This window comes from Amphiura filiformis, chromosome 16, assembly GCF_039555335.1.
Source record: "Amphiura filiformis chromosome 16, Afil_fr2py, whole genome shotgun sequence".
Classification (NCBI taxonomy): domain Eukaryota; kingdom Metazoa; phylum Echinodermata; class Ophiuroidea; order Amphilepidida; family Amphiuridae; genus Amphiura; species Amphiura filiformis.
Genome location: NC_092643.1, coordinates 63582476 through 63597830, shown reverse-complemented (window position 1 = coordinate 63597830; position 15355 = coordinate 63582476). Strand labels below are relative to the sequence as shown.

Genomic DNA, 15355 nt, shown 5'->3' with positions numbered 1-15355 from the left:
AAATCTCCTTTTACATGTTTGACACACATAAGATCCAACACCTGTGGTTCCTGATGCAACACTTGTGCTAGGTTCCGAAGAAAACTCCTCTGCAGAGCTTTGATCAGAATAGGAAAATTCATTTTCTGCCTTATCGCCATGACAGAGCTTTTTGTGGGTTTGGAGCCGATCCTCAAGGATGTAACCTCTGCCACATTTGTTACACGTATACGGTGTTGTTTGGGAATGAACCTGGAGATGCTTCAAGTAGTTCATCCTATGCACAAACTCCTTCCCACATATTGTACATTTGTTATCGTCTGCAGACGTGTGACTTTCAAGATGCGAGGCCAATGCACTTTTGTTGCTAAGTTTTGCCATGTTCTGATAGTCCAAGGCACTTTTGTCGGTAAGGTTTGCCATATGCGACTTCATGTGTCGAAACAATTGACTTGGAAATGTAAACTTCTTGTGACAATACGGGCAACTTCGCCCTTCTTTAACCAATAAAGACCGCTTTTTCTGCCCCTCTTCCGAAATATCTTTGTGCGAATAACGAGCGTGTATTGCCAGCGTGTAGGACCGATCAAACGATTGACCGCATACCTTACAAGGGAACCGTTTGGACCCACTAGGGATCGATGGTGCCGCCGGTTTGGCATGCTTCTGTTTAACACAAAGAGTCAGGTGCATATTCAAGCCCACGTTTGTAACAAATCTTCGTTCGCAATGTGCACACTTGAAGTTGTGGGGCTCCTTATCGATATGTTTATTGAGCTCCGACTCTTTGTCAAATCGACTGTGGCACATCTGACATTGGAAGTTGTGATTCAACAAGTGTTTGTCCGCAGCTGCAGGCTTGACAATCATGGGTGGGGAGGTTAGAACTTTCTTGTCTGCCTTTGCTTTCTGCAAGCGTCCGTCTACTGTTGTCAACCAGCATCTGCTGTCCTTGTCGTGTCTCTGGCGTTTCTTTTGGTACACAAGCCCGCACCAGCGACACGTATGGTGGCCGCCGTCTTCATGTAGGCGCTGATGTGTACTTTTGTTGCCGCCGTCAACAAATGCCCAATCACAGTACTTGCATTCATAACGCCACAGATCTTTCTTATCCTTTACTGTTACATGTAAATTCTTTTTAAGTTGCTGGTTGCCTTTTACAGTAGGTTTGTCAACATTTACCTTGCCCTCGAGTATAGCCAATGGCTTGTTTCCTGTTTTCTCGAATTTCTCCTTCTCTTTCTTCATAATGCCTTGTCTCGTTTTCAAAAAGCAGTTGAACTTCGGATCGTGCCGTTGTTTCTTCATTTCGTACACCATGCCGCACCAATGACAAGTATGACCTGAACCATGACGCTTCATATGAGTGCACAAGTTACTTTTACTGCTGAAAGTTAAGTCGCAATATTCGCAGGTGATCGGGTCGGGTTTCATCACATCCCAATACTCGGCCGATTCCTCCCCGCTATCACTTGTGTCCCTGCCTAGTTTTTAGTCTAGTTTTGAACCAGCACAACTTCTCCTGGCGATGTCTCTGCACTTTCTTGTTGTAAACTAGCCCGCAGCTGCGGCATACGTGGTAATCCTGACTTGTGTGCAAATGCATGTGTTTGATGAAGTTTGGCTTTATCATAAAGGTAGAATCGCAATACTTGCATGTGTGGTGCAAGTTTTTCAAATGTGTTTTAATGTGGCGTAGTAGATCAAACTTCCGAGTGAAGTGCTTCTTGCAATGTGGACAGCTGGCGGCAAACCGACTCCCATCGACATCTTGTCGGTCACATTTAGGCCATTCGGCAATAGGCCCACTCTCGGCACGCTGCATCTCCTTGGAAACCGTTTCCTTTTTAACTTTATGCCCTTTCATGTGTAATATCAACTTAGATGCCTGTTGAAAACTGTCCCTGCAGATTTTGCATTTGTATCGGCTGCTTCTCTTGGGTCCTCCGTTCCGATGCCACTCCATATGCATCTGAAGAGTGTACTTGCGCAAACAACGGAACCCGCAGAGTTTACACGCATGAGGGGCGCTTCCATCGTGCAACTTCATATGTTTCTTCAAGTTATATAAACGTTCGTAGCACTTGCCACATTTCTTGCATGTGTAAAGACCCTCTAAAGCCGCATCTTCTTTGTGCTGCTTAACATGTTCAGCATAGCTTTGCTTATCACGACATATAGTGTAGCAGTTCATGCATCTGTAAGTTTTATCTTCAACTGAACTCTTACTGCTTTCTTTACCTTTACTGGTTCCTGGTTCAGAAACAGCAGTCTTTACCCGGGGTTTGGTCGTCTCCACAGCTTGCTTCTTTTTCTTGGGAGTTTCCAGTAAATTTGGTATTGAATACTTGCTTCGCATCCCTCCTGGTCGATTACAGCGTTCGCTGTGCTTGCGGGCCATAGAACGGGTCATAAACCGCTTGCCACAAGAGTCACACTGATATGGCTGCTCTCCTGTGTGAATTCTCATGTGGATGGTAAGTTTGGAATTGGACGCAAACCGCTTTCCGCACTGAGGACACTGAAATGGTTTCTCCTCGGCCACCATGTGACAACGTTCATGCTGCTTGAAGTCGTATTCCTTGAGAAATAGCCTACTGCAATGGCGACACTTGAACGTCTTTTTCACAGCTAGTTCATTCAACGCTACTTTTGGTAAGTCAGTAATGACTTGACTCAGGTTGACATTTTTCTTTACGCTTTTCTTTAACTGTGATGTCAGTATATTATACAATATACTTGCCTGGGCACGCTTAACTGTAGGGGACGTTCCAGCCGTGTCAACCGAGCTACCGGCACTTTCATCATCCGCCCCACTGCCTGCCGATGTCGAGGGACTAAAACTGGGTATACTCTTTGACTGAATGGCAAGTGTTTCAACATCAATGGTTGCTGGTACGATGACAGAGTTGTTATTTCTTTCTGGAATGCTGTCATTATTTATTTCCGAGCTAGCAACATTTACACCTTCTACATCTCCACCACTTGGTACATCCTCCAGACCTGTAACCAGTTTGGTATTCTTATCATTAGTATCATCATCACTATCCACCTTGACTAAACTGGCCTGCTCTTTCAATTTAGCCACTCTGGAGCTGCGTTTCAACATGATCTGTCTATTCTCCTCATGGGTGTGATTTGCATCCGCCTCATCAGGTCCATTCTCGCCTGTCTCCATCATGCCATTTACGGGCGGTTCCCCGATTTCTGTCATGGACCTTGTAGCCCTAGCTGGTGCCGGCTCTTCCATTTAGGTCCAGATCATGAGACTTATCTTTTCTTTATACTGTGTGAGCTAGCCTGGTTTGTCTGCTGCTCTATAGATAGGATTACCTGTATACAAATGAAGCAAGAAATATAAAAAAAGCACATGATAATCTCAAATCAGACATCTCAAATGGGCAGTTCCATAATGTCTACCAAATGGTCAAAATTTGAAACTCGTTTTTATCTCATATATCTCAGTAATTTGACATTGCAGGTAGTGCAAACTGTTCTTTTCCTGAATCCCCATGAAGAGATGAACAATTTGCTGCCAATTTCAAGAAAATCTGAGCAAGCTAATTTTTTACCCTGTATAAATGAGAAAATTGACCTCTGTTGCGGACATTCACTTCCAAAACTGCCGTATTTAATCACCTTGTTTAAAGTCTTCTTTTGGTTTCAAACAAATAAAGTTTGCATATTTTAAAAGTTATTATCTGACTTTCTCTGCATGAGGTGTCTTGATTTTGCATTCCTGTTCAGTATTAAGAAATAATGTCATTTCATCGTTGCGGACATACAAATACGTCCACAACGAAAAAAATGTACATCCACAACAGAGAACATCAAGATACCGTATTGTTTGTAATAAACGCCTTTGGGGCGTTGCATTTTTCCAAATGGGGGGCGTTTATTGGAAGTGAATTGTCAGTGAAAAAAGCTTAAAAATCGGGTTCAATTTCCGATGGTGCTCCTGTTAAAAGGAGGATTTACGACCATACAAGATGGCGGCGCCCACTGAAAATTACAATTTAAGTGGGAAATACAACAAAATTACACCTGTAAGTGCATGGAATTAGTGAAATTTTACCATAATTAGGCAATGAATGGATGGGAGTTGAGTCAAAATAGGTTTTTTTCCATGCAATTTAGCGATCGTGACTGCCATTACTGATGCAAGTTTTAAGCTTACCTACACGATATGGCATGGAAATGTTTGCATTTTTGTCAATTTTTCACACAAAAATTGGAGGGGGGCGTTTATTAGAGGGGGAGCGTTTATTACAAACAATACGGTATTTGACCAAAGGATAAGGCTAATGGAACTCGATTGTTAGTTTCCTATTGACCGCCCGCATCACCTTTTCAATTTGACCAAAACTTTCATTATTTTTATCATAATCAGCAGTTTTTCTTAGTTGTAGGGGTAGAGGATGGGGTAAATAATGGAAATTTACGGATTACCTCATCATGCTTCTAGTGATTACAAAAATTGCAAATTTCTTTTCATAAAAACAAATTCAAATTTTTGTTTCTTAATCTGTTGCAAAATGTCTGTATGATGATCTAAGCATTAATACCTGATTTGAAATTGTCTTTCATCAACAATATATTTTGGTACTGGTGGGGTACCTAAATTTGGAGAAAGCTGTTCATAAGTTCATTGATTTTGTTGACATATAATGGATAATGAAAAGAGACCGAATAATGAATAATGAAATAGCGACCTCGTCCTTTTATTCAAACATTCAATCGGAAACTAATAATCGAGTTCCATTGGCCTAAAGACTCTCGATTTTTTCTTTTCTGGTTTTCTATAGCTTTGTCCCTCTTGCAAACAAAACTGTATCACTACAGAGCAATTGTAACTGAAACACAAGTAACTCAAAAAGTTTACTTTCTGTGAATACGTCCACAACGGAGGTGTTTTTGTGACCTGTCATGCCAACTCAAAAATGGATTGGACTTAAATTATCAGAATTCAATACAGGCCTGAGAACGATCATCCAAGAAAAAACCTGAAAAGTTTGAAAAGCCTGAAAAACTTGTGAAATTAGGCTAAAAGGCCAAAAACGGGCTGAAATTAATAAGTGCAGAAAATTGGATAAAAAAAAAAGCCTGAATTCAGGCTTGAACCTGAAAATTCTCATGCCTGCTCATCAATAAGTTCTGGGACCTCAAAGTCTTCTGAATGTACGTGTGCAACTATGCAACTACCCAAATAATAATCTCCGAGATCAATGTTGATTGCAATCAGAGAGCAAGATTGGAATTCACTTGAATCCTGTCACTCCACATCTCACGTTCCACTTATTTCTTTATTCATTTTCCATGAATGATACTAAACTGTAAAGCAAGATTCCTTTCAGGCATACAATGTAGCATGCGCCTTCCATCTGGATGCACTGTATGTTTTAAAGGGGTCATTCTCACATGTCTACCTTAAAACTTCAGCTGATATTTAATACTAACCTCAACACATGGAGTGTACTCGGCGCAACAGAAACCAGCTCTGCATAAGGACAGCAAAACTCTGATACCTGCACCTACAAAACAAAAACAATAATAAAATGTTATGCAATCAGGCATGTGATTAGGGAATTCCCAGAATGGAGGAAACTTGCGAGCGGAGGCAGGCGTGGCAGTGAAGCTGTCGCCCCTCACAGGCGGGGGTCCAGGGGCCAGCTTAAGGGCCCCTGGTGGGGTCCAGGGGGGAAGCCCCGGCGGGGTCGAGGGGCGGAGCCCCTGAAGCCAGAGGGCTTCTACACTGTAAAAACCCTATTGAGGCCCTCTCAGGAGAGCAATATTACAGGAAAAAAAGACACACAAATGAAGACAAAATGTTTAATTTGAATGAAAAAATACCACTTTTTAGTACAATGTGAGTGAAAATCAAATACTTAACCTCACTTATTACTTATTACAGAGGGTTTCTAGATGGTCCGTTAAAGCAATTCTTCTTTGGGAGATTTACAGGCACTACCGCCCCAAAAGCAACACATTTTGATGTATAGTACAATTTTTTCACATTTTACGCCATTTTTTTTTTACTAATTCTTTTTGCCGCCTTCTTCTTCCGCCGCCCTCTTTTGCCGCCTTCTTCTTCCCGCCGCCCTTCGTTTTGGCCGCCTGCTTTGACCCCTGGGGTTGGCACTAAAGCCCCCCAAAAAAAATACACGCGCATGGGGGGTGCAGGGGATGGAGGGATTTGGGATATGAAATGCTGACTTTAAAATCAAGATATGCTTTTAATTTTTAATTTATTTGTTTGAAAATTTGTTTTTCAAATATTCGCATTTATGTCGCGGTCATATGTTAATTTCCAATGCATCAATGATATGATTATATTTCATGAGATGGGAGAGTGTGGGGGAAATTGGACTCTTTATCTTGATGGTTTTATTCTGATTTTGTTTGTTTTGAATACTCAATTAAGTCAATGAAAGAATTATTTTTGTGTTGGTATCATTGTTTTAAGCTTTGTAGCTATTTTTGGTTCACATCTTGCAGGGATTAAATTGCACCTCATCCCAAGTACGGTACTTTCAAAACAAACCAAAAGGAATATTCCACTCAGTTTGTAATTGAATCAGACATGTATTTGATTGTCAAGTTTCTTTTACAGCCATCCTATTTTTACATCAATTAGGAAACAAATGTGCATTAAATATGATTAAAACAATTCATAAAGCCCTCATTTAAGGTGGCTGTATAGGCCTACTTTCGACATTGTTTCTTTTGCAAAATTGAGCTTTTTTGAAATGTATGTACTTTGTTAAAAATGTTTTTTATAAATCCAAGGAAAAAAAATCCAGATTTGTAAACTCCAACTGCTCTATTCTCATGCTTATCTGCATGCGCAGCGCATCCTGTAGAAGCACCACGGAAGCACTGATGTCACAGAAACTAGTGCTTTAATGGCTCCGTTTTAGCTGATAAAATGTGGATTTTTTAAAGTTCTTTTCCTCGATTTAAATATCAAGTTATGAATGGATTTCGCTTAAACTTCTCAAGGGGCTGTGGATTTACCCGATGTTCACGTAATGTAAGGTAGAAAAACAAGAACTGCCTCATTCTCCTGTGAGCTTAGAATTAGATCAAAGTGCAAAATGTTACCACTTTTAACTTCAACTGCCATTATTTCAATGTTCATTTTCTCTGTAAAATGACGATTTAGGTACAGCATCTATAGGTAAGCATTTATGCTCATCGTAAAAAGCAAGGTCGAATCAAGAAACCATTTTTTTTCCCATTTTTTTTAGGAATATTTAAAAATTTTAACCTAAAAATATCTAGAAACACAGTCGGCAATTTCAAAAAAACCAAGATGGCCGTCTTCATAGCGAGCCGGTAGCGATAAAGTGTACAATTTACACCGGAAAACAAGGCAAAATACTGCCAAAAGTATGACCCCTGAAGGCAAATAACATGAAAAGTTGGCGAAATTGTAGGTACTAAAAGATAAGATTTAGCATTGCATTTTGTTGAAAATGCATTGGAAATGGCCAGTGTTCGAATTTAGGAAAAATAAATGGTTGTCCCACGGACAACCAGATTACAATTTCTGGTTGTCCGTCTAAGTTTTTGGTTGTCCGTAGGCCTACAAATGTGACTTTTGGCTAGATTTATGGTTGTCCGGCGGACAACCGAATCAGTATTTTTGGTTGTCCGGCGACTTTTTTAGTTGTCCCGGGCAACCGGACAACCAAAATTTCGAACGCTGGAAATGGCCAATATTTTGAGTGAAAATGAGCTTGCCTGACGAAGTTTTACTGGGCCATTGCCTGAGCACTATGTCGGTCGCCATTGATGTAGGTATGCTAGGTGAATTCAAATTTGCCATCTGCCCCAAACTGCATCATTTTACATATCATATAAAGCCCTTGAGTAAAGAAAGCCAAAACTGAAAACATTTTTGTCATAGCACTTTCCGTAACAAAGTTACATCTTGTCAAGATTGACTTTCATCAAAAAGATTCTGCTAGCAAAATTCCCCAAAACAGCATTTAGGGGTGTTTCTAGATCTTAGTCTCATGGCGATAGCAGCTTTTTTTAATGGAACTGCTTTCAAAATCCCTCTAAAATTCCATGTGCGAGTAGCTCATCACCATAAAAAATCATATATTTGGGTCAAGTGAAGTATAGAACATATTTAGGCCAAACAAAAAAAATTGTTGTGTTGCCCTCAACCGCCCGACCCTAAATCCTGAAAAATCAGGGTCGGCATTTTTGTTTTTGTTTTTTTGAATGATGATTTTTACAGATTTGTTCAAAAAATCAATGTTTTTCACTTCAATATTAATATTTTATTGAAAGACTAGTCTTTAATTGATGTCTAGCAGGTATCCAGAAGTCAAAATTGACAAATGTTTCCTAATTGAAGAAGCATTATTTAATATTTGAGGATTTTTAAACAACTGAAGGTTTGAAAAAAAAAAAAAAAAAAAATCCGACCGTCCGACCAAACTTTCCCATTTTCCCACTTGAGGGCAACACAATATATTTTTTTTTGCCTTATGTAGGTTTCCTTCACCGACCTGTTCTCGAAAAAAATTCAAATTTCTATGTATTATGCATTGTGTTTGGGCCCGGTCTACATGGTCTAGGGGAATTTCGCTGACTAGCAAATGTGTTAACTAAGGTTAGCCTGGGATACCTAATTGATGAAGTTCCGTCGATATGTTGACATAATTCACTTTGTCGACAGGATTCCGACAGAGGACCTGTCGACGCCAGCCTTAGACTTTTGTTTCTGCACAGTGCACATGCGCAGTTGTAATTGCGAAAGGGCTTATATATATATATGTGACACGATCAAGGGAAATGAGTCGGATGTCGCTAATATTGATTTTGAGATATTGGCAAAGAAAGTGTTAAAATTCTTTTGTTTTATATTGTTTTCAGCGATTGATAAATTGATGTAACGTCACAAACAAAAGTCGTAACAACATGGGGTTTTCAGTTTCTGAAAGCTCTAAATGTCCACATTAGGAACATGTGTAAAACTCATTTTCGACCAGAGTCTACATGTGACTCATTCCCCTTGATCATTTCACAAAAAAAAAAAAAAAATGTATACTTTTACATAGTTTGGGTGAAAACTTTTTGAAATATTATCAGAAATAAAAAAAGGAGTTGATTTTTGACAAATTGGAAGATGTGACACAGGAAACGGGACACTTCACACCCTTTCAATTTCGGACCCGTGCACTTTCGCCCCCTTTCTATTTCGCACCCGTGCACTTTCGCCCCCTTTTTAAACCGCGGGTAATGTGCTGCTGTTGATTGATGCACGATAGATCGCTTCAAATCCAGGGTGCAGTGCAGTGTACTGTGTAGTATGTGTATAGTATTGGTTGACTGTTGAGTGTTGTTGACTGTCTTGTGTTTTGCAGTGGTAGTGCCGGGCCCAGCGTGGATTGGATGGTGTACCGGTAATACCGGGGTGTAATAATAATAAATAATAATTATATTAAATGTGCTGCGACTGAAAATTGGTACTCATATGTTTTTTATTTTATTTTTTTATTTTACTTATTTTATTTTATGTTATTTTTATATTATTATTATTATTATTATTAGTGTTGTTATTATTATTATTAGAATTATTAGAATTATGTCACCTTACTAGTACTTTAAATATATATATAATTTAGTGTTAAATTAATTATGGCCTATATAATATTGATATGGCCAAAAATTTGATGGCTTTATAATCTTATAATTTTATCCCATCTTTATGTTGCCGAATTAAAGTCGGTTAAAATATAATAAGTTTGAGACATTCAAAACTTACAGTCCTAAACATATTAAATCAGATAAGATCTTCTTTGATATAATGAAACTAAAGGAAAAATATTTGGCAAATTTCTCAAAGACAAATGTGCACAACTAGCAAAACAAACGCCTAGCAGCAGCTTTGCGACATTGCTTTATGTAATTAACTCTAAGACAGTGGAAGCCTTCAAAGTCAACTTCTTCACCGCGAGTATTCGCCCCCTTTCACCGCGAGTATTAGCTGCCACTTACGCGAAAGCGCCGGGTGTGACATGGGTTCAATGGTAGCCTACGGTGACTAGACAGTAGCACGCAATTGTCCCAGAACACACCCGTACCGGATGGATTGCTTGACAAGTCTCCGGGCCCCGCGGCCGCGTGCCTGTGTGACTCCTTGTCTCCTTCAACCCATTATGTTATGAATGACTTACGCGAAAGCCGCCGGGTAGATGTGGGTTAAATCAATGGTACCGTGACCAACTTCACGCAAAAGTGCTATAGACCAAGTAAGATCGATTGCACGTAGGCCTATATGCTCTCAATTTTAAAGTCCGAATAAGAGATCTAGGCCTACTATTTTCTACTTGCGACGTAGGTCTGTGATTTTGTTTGCAAAACTGGTTAAAGCCTATTAATATGATTTCGGTCGAATTTTAATTTGGTTATCAAATTCATATTTTTAATATCACATCTTCATATACAAAGATATTTATTTACGAACAAAATGTTACGATTGCACTGTGCATTGAGAAATATTACAATTACATCCTTATTCTTTGCCAATTAATATCAAATATTATTAGTCGGGAAAGTTTTCTGTTCATTTTAAGGTTAAGTAATGACTGACTTCTATAGTAAACACCGCACCTATTATTATCGAACCCCAACGGTTTTAGCTTGTATTAATTGTTTGTGATATTTTAAGCGTTTTAGAATTTCAAAATATTCCCACACGGTTGACCATGTTGACAACGAAATGTACTGAGTCTGAATTTAGAGAGTGCACGGCGCTCACCATCTGAGGAAAATACTACATTACTCATATTTATTTACGGGAAAAAATGCTATCCGATTCTGCATTAATGATTGACATTTATATGTTCATGATTCTCTTTTTTTTCTTCTTAATTTCTGCAACTTGCCTGTCAATCAGGGACTCATTATGATGATTGCTTTATTATATAAAACCATGGTACATCTTACGCGGTATCTTAATCCGCTTAATATGCCGACAATTTTAAGACAGGATGTTTGAACTCGAAGATGTCAATAATGAAATAGATAATAAAGATCTTTGTAAAGGAGATGACTTTCTGTCTTTATTTTCTTTTCTTTTATTTTTCGTTTAATGTGCAATTCAACTTAAACTTTGTATGCATGTAATTTAATTTTAAATCAGCAATCTATTTAATTTTTTTTTTGTATAGAATTTCACTTGCTCATTTTATGAAATTAGGTTTAATTATACTTGTATAGAATTTAATTTGAACTTATATGCATGTAATTTTATTTTCTATCATAATGTAATCAAAATTTAAAATAAACATTTATTTGTCTTCTCCAATTGTAATATCCAGTCTGTAGTTATATTTGGTAATGGCTTGAAGTTGAGTTTTGGCTATATTTATTATTATTATTATTATTAGGTCGCATGTCATAAGTTGGGTATGCAAAAAGGGTGGAGGGATTACATTTTTCGGAAAATTGCGTTACAAATTTGATTGGCTTTCCGTAACCCCATAGCCTACAGCAGTGGTTGATACCTCATTTTAAGCCTAATTTTATACTCTTTCAGTCTACTGAAGCATATAATTATACATTATTCAATAAAAAAATCACATCAGTTGAAACGAAAAATGTCAGGGGTGGAGGAGCAGGCGGATGTGGAGCAGGCGGATCTTGAGTGTGCAATATAGGGCCTATGTGAAAATTCACATGTCAGCATGTCAAAACTACTGGTTACTTTTTCAAATCTTGTGAGGGTATGATGTATTGACAGCTTTGAATGTTGAATTTGTACAACTAAAACAATTACTGACTACTTAAGGTGGTACTACACCCCTGATAAATTTTTGACTAATTTTGCATTTTTCTCAAAAAGTAACTACACACTGGTAACAAAAGTTATGTATATTATAGGGTAAGGACTCCAATTACTTCACTGAAATTTCAGTGATTCAAGACAAGGGGTTCATTATATATGTTAAGAAATGAGGTACATTCTAGCAGTACCTCTTTTCTTATCATAAATAACATACCGCTTGTCTTGAGTCACTGGAATTCAAGTGTAGTAACTGGATTCCTTACCCCTATAATATACATAACTTTCGTTACCAGTGTGTTATTATTTTTTGAGAAAAATGCAAAAAATAGTCACAAATTTATCAACAGGTGCAGCGCCACCTTAAAGGGTTATATGTTCCATTTTTGTAATTTTTGATGAAATCCTAGTTGAATTTTAGTATTTTTAGCAACATGCTAATGTACATTTCTCTTCTTGATATTCATTTCCTCAATAATAGAATAACCGTCTCGCTAATTACTTGTAAAAAGGTATTGAGAACATATCCTCCAAATCTGATGACATTCTTGCATAAAATAAAAAATTTACAGTCATTTATGTAATTGAGGTCCGATTTGAGAAAAATGCATTTGAAAATTGAGATTTACATAGGCGCCTGTGTATTAATTAATTAGTAATTAAGCATTATCTCATAAATTAAGCATGTGTTATGATTAAAAATGGTGTTAATTATTAGAGGTTGTCAATATATACAACATATCAAAAAATACATTTTTTGTCATTTTTGACCATGTAATGGAAATTGTACCCAACTTATGACATGCGACCATTAGTGTTATTATTATCATTATCATCATCATCATCATCATCATCATCATCATCATCATTATCATTATCATTATTATTATTATTAATTATTATTATTATTATTATTTATTATTATTATTATGTTAATAATTGAATGTTATTGCTGCTACATGTATTATTATTATATTAAACCAGAGAAGATGAGCATCTTCTCTGATTAAACTCATTGCTGGTATTATTACTATTTATCATTATTATTATTTCTATCATTAAATTCTAATTATTTCATTATTTTGGGTAAGCCTGCTGCCAAAATATTTCGCTTAAAATGGCTATTGTGATTATATGTGTACTGAGAAAACAAATGGTTCCTCTATTTTATTATAAATTTTATTTATATAGATGTAATGATACCCTTTCTTGCCTTCCCGGCTTTATCATTACTTTAGTGCATACCCGACGGCCCCAGTACTATAACATACTATGCCGCACCGCCGCGGCGGGAGTTCAAGCAATCGATCGTGCATCAATCAACAGCAGCACATTACCCGCGGTATAAAAAGGGGGCGAAAGTGCACGGGTGCGAAATAGAAAGGGGGCGAAAGTGCACGGGTCCGAAATTGAAAGGGTGCGAACCGTCCAGCATTCGTGACACAATACGCAGATTTAGGGTTTCTCTACCGGAAGGCAATTGTGCCGAAATTCCTTCCCACAATGCAATAAGCGTTTTGCATAACAATATTCTTTGTTATGCAATCACGCATATTGCATTAGGAAAGAATGCAATCGATATATTGCATTGTGGGAAGGAATTTCGCACAATTGACTTCCGGTAGAAACCCTAAATCCGCGATTGATCCCACCTCAAAAAACATGACCACTTGTAAGTTATAACGTCATCTGTTGGCGATGCCATAAATCGACCATAACCATATAGTGTACACAGTGAGGGGCATTTATTGCATACGTGACGTACTTTGCATTGTCAAAAATAATTTTAGAAATAAAAATAATTCACCATCTGCAAGCATACGATTTTAAACAAAAACTACCACACAACTACCTGTTTTGATTGTTAAAGTAACTATGATTGAAGCAGGCATTGAGTTTTGCAATGTGACAGGTGTGCTGTAAATCGCACGCCTGGATAACCCGAGGTGTGCTTTTAGGTGTGCTGCAAATCGCACACCTAAATAAACCAAGGTGTGCTTTTTTCAAAACTGGTGTATGACTATGATTTCATTTTCAGCTAAAACTTAGCAATTGTGACAACATACATGTACTTTTTTAAATGGCCATGGTAAAAGCTCTGGGGTAATGAATGGTGTATACTGCATAGATGTCCCTGGACTTTGGACTTATTGCTAGTGTCATTTGTAATTTTTTTTTTTAATTAGTTTTTTTTTGGATTTAGAATGTCCCTAGAATGTCCTGGAACTTTAGAATGTCCTGGAATTTTTTTAATTTAAAAAAAATTACAAAAGATTTAAAAATTATAAATTCTTGTTTAAAATAGGCAAATTTGTAAATTAAGTTCACATAATAATCTATGAATGATTTTAAAATGCATTTGTTTTGTATGCTTCTTTACTTCATAAATAGGTTGTAATGTGAACATCAATTATAAATTTGCCTATTTTGAACATGAATTTATAATTTTAAAAAATCTTTTTGTAATTTTTTTTCAAGTTTTAAAAAAAAATTAAAAAATATTTCTAGGGACATTTTTAAGTTCCAGGGACATTCTAAATAAAAAAAAAAAACTTAAAAAAAAAAAAAAAAGAATTTTTTTTTTTTTTTAGGTGTGCGAAAAATCGCACCCCTCGGCGTATTTTCAGGCGTGCGGCGTGCGCGAATCGCTTTCGCACGCCTTAAAACTCAATCCCTGTTGAAGCACTTCTAAAATGTACAAGAAGATGACAAAACATGTTCAACATGAACACTTGGACCACATCATCATGATGATCATGCACATGGGGTCATGTTAATTCCATTCCGGCAACCGCCGGCGCTCACGGTGCATGGCTCAGCTGTTTTGCACGTCGTAGTGCTGACTTCAGCGTGCTTGAGGAGAGTGATATGGGAATGTCTGGACTACCAACAAACGCCAACGGGGTGGTTTTCGTTGTGTGGGGCATGCCCGGGGGGCATGCATGGTAAAAACATGCATGACAATTTTGACATGTGGTATGAAAAATGGTGACTGAAAGTAAAAGTGCACGGGCCCGGCACGGGCTAATTGACAATGTTTTTAAAATCTTGTTGACAAGAGAACAAGCTTTCTTTTGATATCAAATATAGTATTTTGGACAATGCAATGGGCTGCAGAATTCAACCACCTGACTCGTCCATTGACCATCAGCAGGCATCACTCTCTGCATGCGCATGCATGCATGCACTGACTGAGCTGACCATTCATTATCATCATCATGATTATGATTTAAGCTTCCAGGATTACAGGTACATAAAACAGCTGACCGCACCCACAAAAAATAATGACAGTCAACGGACTAAACAATAGCAATACGAACCTTATTAAAACTGCATATCACAAATTTTGCAACTCCTAAAACGTGTTTTTTTACGTTCTTTGCTGGACAAATACACACAATTCTAGTGCAGCAACCGCGCGAAAGATTTAAAGGTCAACGCACTTTGGCTTCAGTGACGCTTTCTATAATAATATTTTGTAAAGATAAGAAAATGTTGTTTACCATGTTTATAGCATGATTTTCTTACTTATACATTGATTTATTCAATTTTTATATGTATTTTATGGTCACT

At 37.5% G+C, this 15355-nt stretch overlaps 1 protein-coding gene across 1 annotated transcript; it reads right to left on the bottom strand.

Annotated features, from left to right (window-relative positions):
* Positions 1-1447: 1447 nt before the first annotated feature.
* LOC140172805 (uncharacterized) lies at positions 1448-15209 on the bottom strand. The gene is made up of 3 exons (XM_072195932.1): positions 15103-15209; positions 5437-5510; positions 1448-3312 (listed from the first exon to the last, which is right to left on the bottom strand). The coding sequence occupies exon 3, from the start codon at positions 3227-3229 to the stop codon at positions 1448-1450; it is 1782 nt and encodes a 593-aa protein (XP_072052033.1). The 5' UTR covers positions 3230-3312; positions 5437-5510; positions 15103-15209.
* Between the last annotated feature and the right edge of the window lie 146 nt (positions 15210-15355).

Coding starts and splice junctions, on each gene's coding strand:
- LOC140172805 (XM_072195932.1), bottom strand. CDS start 3,229: ATGGAAGAGCCGGCACCAGCTAGGGCTACAAGGTCCATGACAGAAATC.